Source organism: Artemia franciscana, chromosome 17, assembly GCF_032884065.1.
Source record: "Artemia franciscana chromosome 17, ASM3288406v1, whole genome shotgun sequence".
NCBI lineage: Eukaryota > Metazoa > Arthropoda > Branchiopoda > Anostraca > Artemiidae > Artemia > Artemia franciscana.
In genome coordinates, this window is record NC_088879.1 from 28,958,363 (window position 1) to 28,971,444 (window position 13,082).

Genomic DNA, 13,082 nt, shown 5'->3' on the forward strand with positions numbered 1-13,082 from the left:
ATAACCCACAAGACACATACCCTTTATAAATTGCCTGTAAAGAAGCAACACTTTCACTGCCAGCCAGAGAAGTCAAGGGCATGTCTAGGTATCGCTCACCTTGTCTGGTAACTAAAATTATTGGTCCTTTTACAGCAAAAGGAAGCGAAATCTAAAGAAGAAATCTGCTTCCCTTGGGAGGCTGAAGCTACCCCAAGAAAATTATGAAGCTCAGGAAGCCTTTGTCGGCAGGTTTCTGACTTTGACTAATTTATTTTCCTGTTGAAAAGATTTTGACTTGGTCCTGGTTCTTCAATCGAAAAGAGGGGAAGAATTTTGGAAATAGCAAGACCGCTTACAGGGAGGGAGAGGGGTGGATATCAGATTTGAGCCGTCCCTCAAAAAAAGATTAAATTGTTCGACTCGTCAAACCGCAAAAAAATTAAACCCCCTCCAAAAAATACCCCACTCCAAACGAAGATTCTGGACATGATTTTGGGAAGTAATAATATTAAACATTAATTTAAAGTCTTAAATAAACCATGCTATGTGTCTTTATAACAGCAAAACTGTTATTTATATGCTATGCAGCAAGTGAGCCAATACCACTCAGGTGGAGGAGAAAAGGAGGAGCAATCCTTGTCAGTCAATTATAAATTAAAAAGGCTTTACCGGGATTTTCCTTGTACAGCTGTGGCATCAATGGGTGGGGGGCTGGGGGACCTATGTCTCCCGGATCCTTCCTAGATTTTGAAGAATTCTTCTTAGTGTAACACCATTGAGAAGCGCCAATTTTTGGCATTTTATTTAAAAAAACATCTAACTTGCCCATATATTAAGAAATACAGTCCCTCCCCAAAAAAAATCACGCATCGATGCCAATGTTCTACAGAGAGGAGTTTGTTTTTAGGGATTTGAAAATTTAATTTCTCAATTGCAGTAATTTCCCGTTTCATAATCTGATTCCTTTGCTTATTAATGCCCCCACATTTGATTCAAGTGATTATTAAGTTATTCTAAACGCAAGAAAATAAAAAATCTGTAGCATTCAGTTTATTAAATAGATTACAAAATTTAAATTGGCAAGAATTCAATACAACGCAAATAAGAAAACTGTGCTATATTTTTTCGGTATATATAAAGCTTAAACTTGCATCTAAAAAATAAAAAAGCAGGAAATAATAAAATTATATATACACATAATATAACCAGTAGAGAATAGAAAAAATTAAAAAAGAGAGGGGAAATATTTTCCTTGATAATTCATCAATCCGTCTTGAAGATGTCTTGTGCTTGTGAACCTTCATCTGCAGAGAAGTAGTTGGAATCTAAAAGAAGTGGAACATAATCATAGATAATATTAAACTTATTGGTTTATATAAAGAAAATTAGTAGCGTTGGAACACTAGAACATCACAAGCATCCTTAAATTTGGGCAAAAAGAAAAGGATGACAATGTTTTCCCTATTCACCACAATTTGCCAGAAGAATTTCGCGTTTAGTTTCGTTTTCTAAACAGTCTTAAACATCGGTCTCAAATGATTTAAACAGTCTCAAAAGATTGAAGAAGTATTAAGCTTCATGAAAGGGCATATCGACGATTTCTTTCAGGGGGGTTAGAAGATTAGTTAAAAAACACAACAAAAATTTGTTTATATGCATTTTTATTACTTTTTACAAGTTGGACAAAAATTTTGGGCATGGGGTGGGGGGGGGGGGTTCAAACCCAGTAGTCTCCCCCCTAGATAAAAATTTTGATGTCATATATGGTAATTTCTATTTTGTATCCAAATGTTATTTTTTAGCAATTTTTTCATGACGAGGCTTGCTTTGCCGTCAATTGGGGTAAACTACTTAACTATGTGCAGCTAGTTCTTTCAGTTGGTACCAATTTTACCCCTGTAAAACAGCAGAAACCATCTTTTGAAGGATTATAATCGTGGTGTGGGCTGTCTCCATTGGGAGGCTGATCCACGTTCCAACTGATGTTAACAAGGCATTAGTTGATAAATATTCCTTCCTACAAGCATCCCTCTGAAACTGATCAATGTGAACATGACGAGATGAATTAGTCATGTCATCTGAGCTTTCGTCCTGATCATTTTTAATATCTCAAGCATTTTATTAATAGGTATTGTACCTTTTTGTACAGATAATATAAAGTCAAATTAAAAAATTTCTTTGAGAATTATTGCATAGATCGAGCTTCTTTCTTTTCGATTAACTATATATCGTTTTCTTTCTATTTTAATTATTTACCCCATGGTGGAATTTTTATTTCTTCTCAATGTATGGTTCTCTTTTAATTACTTACAGTCTGATTATTTTCACTTCGGCTCATGTCTTTCTTGCCACTCTTTATATTTATCTTTTAAGCTCTTGAAGTGACTGAGGGTGTGGGGGTCACAAACCATAAGCAAATAAAATGATCAATGTCACTCATGCAGCCTTAAGTTAAAAGAGCATTGCCAACCATCCCAGGATTAAGTTACTCTAACCCCATCGAGATTTCTAACCCCATCAGTCTTGAGCTTTAAGCAGACTTTGCTGTGTTCAACTTTTATTGGGAACTTTGGGAGCATAATAAACAAAGAGTTCCAAATAGGGACAAGTCCTTTTATTAGACTGTGAAACAAAAATATAAACAAAGGCTCTAAATATTTATATGACACAGGCGGTCGTCACCATCAGTGAAGTTACTAACGTATCAAAATTAGAACAAACTATATTTATACTAAAACAAAATAATCACTTCAGGGTCAAAGCAATTTACCGGTGCATTGACTTAAAAACTTCCCTAACTGTTCATGAATTTTGTAATGCAGCGTTGAATAAAGGTGGTATAATTTTCTTCTAAGTTGCAGGTCAAAACAAGTTACCGGTCCATTGACCTGTAACTTGATGAGGTTACTTGATGATGTTGATGATGATGACCAACTATGTCGTTTAAATATCTAGAGCCTTTGTTTATATTTTTGTTTCTCTGTCTAATAAAAGGACCTGTCCCTATTTGGAACTCTTATATATTTCGTAATGGAAAAACCAGTGTGGTCATGGAAGGAAAAAAAAATACCAACTTTGGGAGCAAGAAAAATCCTGGAGAAGAAGCAGGAAAAAAAAGCACGGCGAGAATTCAATGATAATTGCATCAAAATATTTGCTTCCCATATACAAGGATAAATATATTTAATTTAAAGTGCGTGTTCGTCATCAGAAGCACACGCTAAAATGGTCACAATAATGTGGTCTTAATAGTTTGATAACCGAAGAGGGTCAATGCCCCTGCCCATACCTATCTATTCTATGGATAGATAGCGCATGCTTCAATTTTCTCTTTCGTGTTTTTTCGAGAAAACAGAAATACAACTGAGTTTAGATTTCCTTTCTACGCTTTTGTCACATAAACTACATCAAAAGATTTGGAAAAATACTATGTAGGTTGCTGGTTGAAAAAGAAAAATGGCGAGCAAACCAAATTTTAAAACTCTTTAAAAAAAACAGAATTGAACAAATCTTTGGAATGTTAACAGTACCAGGTAGGGTATCTGATTTTTTTTCTAAGCCCTGTCATGCTGCTCTTAGATAGAAAAAGGTAAAATTTATCTCCATCACTTTTACTTCTTATAAGGATTGCCCACACCCCTCCAGAAAGGCCACATCAGGATCACAATCTTGAAAAACATAAATGAGGTGTTGCGCCCATAAATATCATATACCGACGACAGTAAGAATCTTCATGACTTTTGACAATATTATTGATTTTTCTTTAAGTAACATTGAAGTTAAATTTATTAACTTGAAAACGTTTTCCAAGAAAACAAGAAAACGAAAAAAAAAGCAACAAAAACGTTAGGCTAGTTCAATGGCACCCAAGGATTTACTCACGAACAAATTATTATCGGCTAAAAACCACTTGCCACAAACCACAAACCACTCACAATTAGGTTTTAGTAACATTGAGATTCAACCAGCACTAATTTCGGCCAATCAGAATTTTTCATCCAATTTTTAAGCCAATCAGAAAACTCCATTAAAAATTGAATTGGATCTAAGTGGCGCAGGCTAAATATTGGTATTAGTAAAATCTCATTGTCAATTTGCCTTTAAGTGATCATGTCATTTTAGCTCATCATATATAATAATAATAATAATAATTTATTTATAACCCACAAAGTATATTAAACTGTGGAGTAAACACACAAAAAAAGAAAAAACAAGACAAAAAACACAACAACATAAATAACATAGCAGCATAACAACATACAAAATAAGTAAATTACCTCAATTCAAAAATGGCCAAAGAGGGTCAAAAACACGAGTTTTAAGACATATATCTTTAGATAAATGTTTTAGTCGCGAGGGCGCATCAACGATGTCAAATTTAGAAACGACTGTATGATTCCGATACCACCGAGGCAGACGCAGCAAATACTTGCAATACTTAAAATATCCTGAGCGTATTTTCTTTGTATTCTTCTTGCGAAGGAGGAAAGCAAAACCAGAAAGATAAAAAACAGCAGGGGCGCAAAAACTAAAATAAAGACGGCATAGTCCTTTTCGGTTATACCGACCACGATTTGGTGAAATTTTCGCGTATCCAACCCGCATACTTTTCAGCATGCTGGACGTAATAGCGGAGCAAGTAGACGAAAGTGACGGAGAAAAAGAGAGACCCAACCATTTAATAGTTGCTGAACATGGTATAGTTGAAGAACCCAAGAAAAGAGGTGATGCTGGTGGAGGACTCCCAAAACACAAAAACTCACATTTGGAGGCATTAACTGAAAGGCCTACTGTGGATAGTGCGGCTGAAAGCCGGTAAAAGTTGGTAATTAGACTATATGTAGGAGCAGTTTTACTAAATTTAGCGTACTAAATATTATTTTCCTCAGGTGATGTCACAAGAACATATTTTGCCGTCTCGAGAGTTTCCATGCTAATGGGAAGCATTTCTAATCTTTACAAGAGCAAAATAATATAAAAATATTCTGTCAATGATTGATTTGTATTATGCTTGAACAAGCTTAGTTGCCATTTGAATTTTTGCTGCTTAACTTTAGGATATCGGCTGCTTGCTTGAATTTTTTCAACTCGGTGTTCTTACTCAGAGAGTTCGTGGTAACGATTACTAATGAGTGATGCGACTCAATAGCAGCGGAATCATTAAAAAACAGAATTCTTATATCAATTTTCTATACTTTTATTATCATATTCTATGCTTTTGGTGATGACATGACCCTCCATAGTCTTTGGGGAAAGGGCTGTAAGCGGTATTGGACGTATTGACATCGAACGTATCAGTATCGGGCATATCAGTAAACACCCTTCAAACGTTGAAACTTTCTTTTTCAACTGGAAGTAAAGGGTATCATTAAAAACGGAAATGTACCTAACTGATTCCGTATATAAAGGGGATGCCCCCCATCCGAAAAGAATTAAATAAAAATATCATGGCAGTGCTCCTTCCATATTAAATGCATTCATATTTTTCAGAGAACGCTAAGCATCTTCTTCTTTACAAAAACGATAGTAATCTTACATTGCGCTATTATTTTGTTTTGCTCATGATTGCTTTAAAAATTGCTTTGAAAAATCATTGCTCACTATCTAAAACAAGAGAAATGGCAATAGGAATTATTTGAAGGAAAAGCATTTTTAAGTTCTGTCATTGGCAAGCAAGATCCTAAACTTGACATTGTTACTCCGATTGACAATAGCAGGAGCGACTGTGTAAGTAGGGATATCTGCGAGCCAATTATTGCAGCTGACCATGATGGTCATTCCACTGACTGTCCAAACAGACCTGTTTACGGTAGTCCACTACCACGTAGATAGTCTCAGATCTATTTTTGTTCTCAGATCCAGTTCTTATATTTAGTGAGCTCGGTAAAATCAACTATTATGTGCAACACTAAGACCGATCTCAACCATGAAATAGGGACTAGTGAGGTCACCATTCAAAGATACACGCTCCTCAGGTGATATCATGAACGTAATGAACGCGATATATACGGAGGAGGAGGTGTTGCTGCTTATCTACAAAGCCATTTACCAAATTCACACCTAAATATACCAGATTAAGCAGGTGATTAAACAGGCTGTGGATTAGGGTCACCCTCCCAAGTAAGTCCGTGGTTTTTGGTATAGTGTATAACCATCCAACCTGGAAGATTACCAGCTACCTTGAAGCATCCCTCGAATATATTCAGGAGAAGTATGCAAAGTCTTCCATTATTCTCCATGGAGACGGCAACGTTCATCATAGCATGTGACTTTGCAGCAAAAATACTGATAAGGAGGGGTTGGACTTATATTATAAATCTTTCTCTGAAGGGCTGGAACAACTTGTCAATTTTCGACCCGTATTACGGCCTAAACGGATCATTTTGTCTTGACATCTTCCTTACAGATCACCCTGACTGCTTTAAGGTATGCGCTCATACTTTCAAAAGTGACCGTATCGCAGTCAGTGCACACGGAAACTTTCGTATTTCACCTCCAATGAAGCATGAGCGAACGATATGGCAAAACGATAAAAGTGATTGGGACGGTCTGAGGTGATAAGGACAAACCTTGGCTCAACGCCCATTGTAAGAAGTCTATCCGAGAAAAGCAAGCGGCCCACAGGCGATGGCTACTTTCAAAGAGCGAACAGGAAAGAATCAAATTCATCAACACGCCCAAAGATGCAATATGATTCGGTAGTCCCGGTTTTGGTATAAAAAGAAATTCGCCACCAAGCTTCAGCATACTCCGGCAAAGAGCTGGTGAAGAATTGTCGAGGAGGCTTTACGGTCGTCCAAGAAGACTTCAATTCCTTGTCTATAAGTTAACGAGACTGTGGTGCAAGATCCACAGACAAAGGTTGAAACTCTTGCTAAGGCTTTTGCCGAGTTCTCGAATCTGGACAACTACAATAGGGAAGGGCTAAATTTCTCCTTCCGAACCAGTACTGTCCCGTATCGTCTGAATTTTTCTGCTCCTAATAACTTTCGAATTTTGTGGCATATTGGTGTGACCAAAGCCACAGGTCCTGAAAACATACCAAATGTTGTCCTCAAATCCTACAGTGCCAAACTAGCTTGACCTTTGTCATAGATTTTCTGGATATGCTTTCACTCCGAAACCTTCCCGCAATCATGGAAGTACATATACCTACCCTAAGGCCAGATGGCGATCCAACGAGCGTAGTCTCCTATAGGCCTATTAGCCTCCTCTCGTGTGCTGCTAAAGTCTATGAGAGCGTCTCTAATATAACGCTTCAACAGTTCCCGGAATTAAACGACCTTCTAGGCAATCGCTAATATGAATTCTGCCGGAAACACTCAACATTAGACTGCTCAGTGGCCCAGCATCAGGAGTGGATCAGACTTCTGGCAATGGGGTACAGCATTATTTCATTGGACGTGCCAAAGGTCTCGACAGACCATGGCCCTGTGGTCTGCTAAAGAAAGTCAATGTGTCCGGTGCTCGTGGAAAAAAAAGTAACTTAGCGCTTTCTTTCCAATCATGCACCGTGTGTTGTTCTACGGGTATTTTTCCTCCGAATATTCAGTGAAAGCACGGGTTTCCTGGGGCAGTGTCTTGGGACATACGCTTCTCTTCATCTACATAAACGACATGGGAGACAACCTTGCAAGCCCTTAGCAGCACTTTGCCGTCAATACCACGACAAACTAAGCCGTCCCAAAATACGAAGACCCAACAAAAGCCTCCCTTTCCCTACAGATTGATCTTTTAAAATTGAAATCTGGTCTGATGCAAGGATTATCAATTGCAATACATTGAAAACAAAGGAGCTTCTTATAACCCGATCAAAGGTGCCACGTGAACATCCCAATGAATAGTGGCACCTATAGTTTAATTTTTCAAAAATGAAAATATAAAGAGAGTCGACAAGCTTCTGGGGATTCATTTTCTCCACTGATCTCTCTTAGAATAACCACCTAGAAGAACTTCCTGCGCAAGAAAGTGGGGAGTTACTCTTCGTTGTAAAAACCTTGTTTTGCTCAAATGAGGTTAGAAATAGATGTTCATACAATAGAAAATGATAAAGTCATTTTGATGATTGAGTAAACACCAGAGGAGAATATATTGAAGATTAAAGACGATACAGAAGGCGAGCATCATTTAAGCTGTTATTCTTCGTGGGGTAAGCTCTGTAAGCCTGTTACTTCTTATAGCAAGTTTTGTACAAATTTTATTTTCTTCATCACGTTTTTATTTGGTAAAGGCGGGTGTAGTTAGAATTGCAAACATATAATACGTGCTGCAGAAGAAATAATTAAGCATGAAGACCGTGGCTAGGCAAGATTGAAATCAGTTGATGTTGAAAATGAAGTGAAAGCTAAAATAATATTCAGAAAACTGACAGTGAATTTAACAAGAATACTTCTAGAGAGGAGTTAGTCGTTGAGCCAAGAAGGTGAAGAAGTATTGTCTCGTAAGAAACTTCATAGTACTCTAGATTTTAGCAGAATTTCTCTAGGAAAAGAAACAGAAATACAACAATGATTCCAATATGGTTTAATGCTGCATGCCACTTCTTTCCGTATGGCTGCCTTAACAAAGCAATTGCAATAGCATTATCATTTAAATAAGTCGGTAAATATGACAAGTCAGTCTTGAAAATCCATTGTCCCTGACCCAAAACAATTTGGCTAGTGCCAATTCTACCGAAAGTATTTACTCGTAGGCTACTTCTTAATCCCAGACTGTTATCTCGGTGCACTTCCAACATAGGACAAACCTTCTACAGTTGTCATTTATTTCATATTTTCCAATAATTTTTTTTTTTAATCTTTATCTTACCCTGCTATGATAACCAGCCTCAAAAAACACGAAAAAAGAATGAAAATAAACTAAAATATAAAAATAAATGCTATTGGAAACTCTACACAATACGTTTTGCCAAAATTTTGCAATATAGGTAGAATATTCCCGAATTCCTTTTTTTCTTCATTATTTTTAATTTTCATATTTTCTTTTTGGCTACTAAATTTTGTGTTCCATGCGTTTATTGTATGCTCATTTCACAACAGATTAAATAAAATAAAAACAGTTTTTTTTTCACCTGAAAGTAAGGAGTAACATCAAAACTTAAATGAAAAGAAATTATTACATATGTGAGATGGGTTGCTCCCTTCTCAATACCTTGCTCTTTACGATAAGGTTTTTAAGTACTTTTACAAAAATTTCTTTTTGTCCTAATTAACCGACACTTGTTTTTCGGAAGTTGTTCCTGAAGAATTAGGACAAAAAGTCAGACTTTCCTGCAAAGAGCGAGGAGTCGAGAAGGGGGTACCCCCTCATAAATATACCAATTTCTGTTCATCATAAGTTTTAAAGTTGCTCCTTACTTTCAGCTGGAGTTTTTTTATTTATTTAATTTCTGATCGTTTTTTAAAATGCTGGGAAATTCACCCCCCCCCGTCCACAGAGGGGTCCTCTAGAAAATTCAGTCCCAGTGAAAATTTGTCCTAGTCAATTATGATTGACATCTTCACATGGTAAATTGAGTCGAAATAGAGACAGTAAGGCCAATAAAAATAATTTCTTGTAGGATTTTAATGGGAAAATCTTATAACTTAAAGACCTTTCCCCATGGGCTTAGTTATTGGACCTTTCAACTATGTTGAACTAAATGGCTATTTCAAAATTTTGATCGAGCTGCTTTGACGAAAAAAAGGGCTTGGGAGGCGGGCTTGCCGCACTCCAATGTTTTTGGTCACTTAAGAAGGGCACTAGGGCTGTTAATTTCCTTTAAAGGAGCTTTATCTCGATATTCTAGGACCCCTGGTTTATACGATCACCCTTTGGGGCAAAACAAACAAACATATAAACACGCATCCGTGCTCTTTCTTTTGGGAAAAAATGCAAAATTCCAAATTTTTCAAGATGGGAGCTGGAAACCTATACGACAGGGTTCTCTGATATGTTGAATCTGATGGTGTGATATTCATTAGGATGCATTGACTTTTAGGAGTGTTTCCTCTTTTTTTCGAAAATCAGGCGAATTTTCTCAGGCTCGTAGCCTTTGATGGGTAAAAATAAACTTGATGAATATTATATAGTTTGAATCAACATAGTAACCGATACTTTTGATATATCTATTAATTATATCAAAATTCCGTTCTTTAGTGTTTCGGTTACTATTTAGCCGTGCCGCTTCTTACTTACGGTCACCATGAACTGTTTGAAAATCTTATTCAAGATTCTTGTGCGCCCCAAAGGAATGCAGCAAACTAATTTCTTTGCTAATTACAGCTGATATGTATGAATTGTTCTTTAGTTCTGCTCTGGATAGATATATTCATTCGAACAAAAACAAACTTACAACAAATAAACATAAAATATTAATAATCAGAGAAACAATCAAAATCAAATTGAACAAAACTAAACAGGATTAGATTTTACACGGTAAATGGGTCGATTGAAATGTATATGACGCAAAATCAATGAAATAAGTTATGTCTTAGTAGGTAATTAAATAAAAAAAACAAGTGTTTTTGAATGAAAGTAAGGAGCAACATTAAAACTTAAAACGAATAGAAATTACTCCGTATAGGAAAGGGTCTTTTCCTCCTCAACGCCTCGCTCTTTACGCTAAAGTTTGACTCTTTCTCCTAACTCTATTTTTAAAACAGTAAGAAACGTTAGCGTAAAGAGCGGGGCGTTGAGGAGGAAAAGCCTTTTCCTATACGGAGTAATTTCTGTTCGTTTTAAGTTTTAATGTTGCTCCTTACTTTCATTTAAAAACACTTGTTTTTATATTTAATTTCTGGACGTTTTTGAATTAATGCATGTTTTGATCTTGGCTCTCCGCACATAAGTAATTAAAACGAAATTTGCATATTAATTAATTGCAATTAATCGGAAGATTTTAAGAAAAAAGAAGCGAGGGAGGAGGCCTAGTTGCCCTCTAAGTTCTTGATTACTTAAAAAAGCAACTAGAACTTTTAATTTTTTACAAACATTTTAATTGGGAAAAATATACGTAACTTACGAATTAACTTGCGTAACGAACTTCTATATTCGTATGTTTGTATTGCGCATATGAGGGGGTTCAATCCTCGTCGATACCTCGCTCTTTACACTAAAGCTTAGATTTTGTCCCAAATCCTTAAGAATGACGTCTGAATCACAAAGGCCGTAGAATAAATAGTTGAAATTACTAAAAATACTTTAGCGTAAAGAGTGAGGTATAAAGAGGAGGTAAACCCCTCATATGCGTAATAATTTTTGTTCGTTTTGTTTTAATGCTGCTCATTACTTTCAGTAGAAAAAAACTTTTAATATTTATTTTTTCATTGTTTTTTCAAATGCTAGAAAATCCTGCGCCCCCTTCATTGAAATTCTCTTCCCCCATGAGAAGTTTCTTCATGGAAATATCCTCCCACGTAACCCCCCCCTCAACTCTCCCCACTAAACCAAAAAAATCCCCCTGGAAACGTCTGTACACTTCCCAGTAACCATTACTATATGTAAACACAGGTCAAAGTTTGTAACTTGCAGCCCCTCCCACGGGAACTGCGGGGGAGTAAGTCATCCCCAAAGACATAATTAATAAGTTTTTTGGCTATGGTGAATAAAATGGCTATCTCAGAATTTTGATCCGGTGACTTTGGGGAAAAATGAGCGTGGGAGGGGGCCTATGTGAACTCCAATTTTTTGGTCACTTAAAAAAGGCACTAGAACTTTTAATTTCCGTTAAAATGAGCCCTATCGCAACATTGTAGGACCACTCAGTCGATACGATCACCCCTGGAAAAAAAACAACAAAAAAACAACAAATAAAGACGCATCCGTGATCTGTCTTCTGGCAAAAAATGCGAAATTCCACATTTTTGTAGATATCACCTTGAAACTTCTACAATAAGTTTCTCTGATACGCTGAATCTGATTGTGTGATTTTCGTTAACATTGTATGACTTTTAGGGGGTGTTTCCCCCTATTTTCTAAAATGAGGCAAATTTTCTCAGGCTCGTAACTTTTGATGGGTATAACTGATGTTGATGTAACTTATATATTTAAAATCAGCATTAAAATGCGATTCTTTTGATGTAACTATTCACATCAAAATTCCATTTTTTAGAGTTTCGGTTACTATTGAGCCGGGTCGCTCCTTACTAGGTAAAACTAGGTAAAAACGAAAATTAAGTAATTTCAACAGTAATATCACCTAAGCCAGTCGACACAAGTTACCAGCTGGTCGGTAAAATTCTTTGCCCCTTCCTCAGAAGCATTTCGGCTAGTGACGCCTCTGGCTCTCGTAGAGATGCAGCCTAGGATTCAGAGGATAAAATATGTTCGTGACAAGGCCTAACGATTCGTAAGCATTTTCATCGATATTGTTTTTGTGTAATAGCCCGCATTGTTGTCGCACCTGATTCAAAATTATCTTGCCATTGGCTTATGCTCTCTCAACACAGGTAGATACACGAATGATGGGAGTTTAGAATAGATAGACTACTTCATGAAGACAATTTTAACACGGATCTTATAACTGAATTTTAAATACTTTCCTTGTCCATCTGAATCATGACCCCCCCTCCTGGAAATTAGTCATTACTTAAGTATCTGATACGGTCAAGGAGTATAGATACAATCTATCCATTTTTTTGTGTGTTGCAAAATGTGAAAGCTGAACGCTTTTGCACCCATCAGAGATCCAATAGAAGAGTAACACTGTAAAAATTGGACAGAATCAAGCAAAGTAGCTTAGCATGAATCATTAGTATGTGACTTCATTAATTAACATACTGAAAAACCCTCAACTGCAGATGTGAAAGAAAGCATATCCCTTTTGAATGAAGTGCCCCCACGGGGAAGGAAAAGAAGGCTTCAGCGCATCTAGAAGAATAAACTGATATACAAATCACAAAATTTCGTTATATTCCGACCGAATAGACATTTTAATTATAAAAAAAACACCTTTTATGTACCTTCCCTCGCCCCTTTAACTTTCATTGAAGATTTGCCCAGCCCGTCCCGAAAATACTTCTGCACACGCTCCTGTTCTGAGTTCAATATTCGAAATTTAAATGATCTTCAAAAACAGTTTTTAAAAATATTGAAACTTGTCTGGGCTCAATGTGGGTGGT

General features: G+C 36.5%; 1 protein-coding gene across 3 annotated transcripts in view; it reads right to left on the reverse strand.

Annotated features, from left to right (window-relative positions):
• Window positions 1–1,016: 1,016 nt before the first annotated feature.
• The window catches only part of LOC136038117 (glycine receptor subunit alpha-2-like), a 121,027-nt gene continuing 108,961 nt past the window's right edge, over window positions 1,017–13,082 (reverse strand). For all 3 annotated transcript variants that reach the window (XM_065721137.1, XM_065721138.1, XM_065721139.1), the window contains exon 10: window positions 1,017–1,307. In XM_065721137.1, coding sequence (XP_065577209.1) covers window positions 1,167–1,307 — 141 coding nt within the window. In that variant the 3' untranslated portion in view covers window positions 1,017–1,166. The remainder of the gene's footprint in view (window positions 1,308–13,082) is intronic.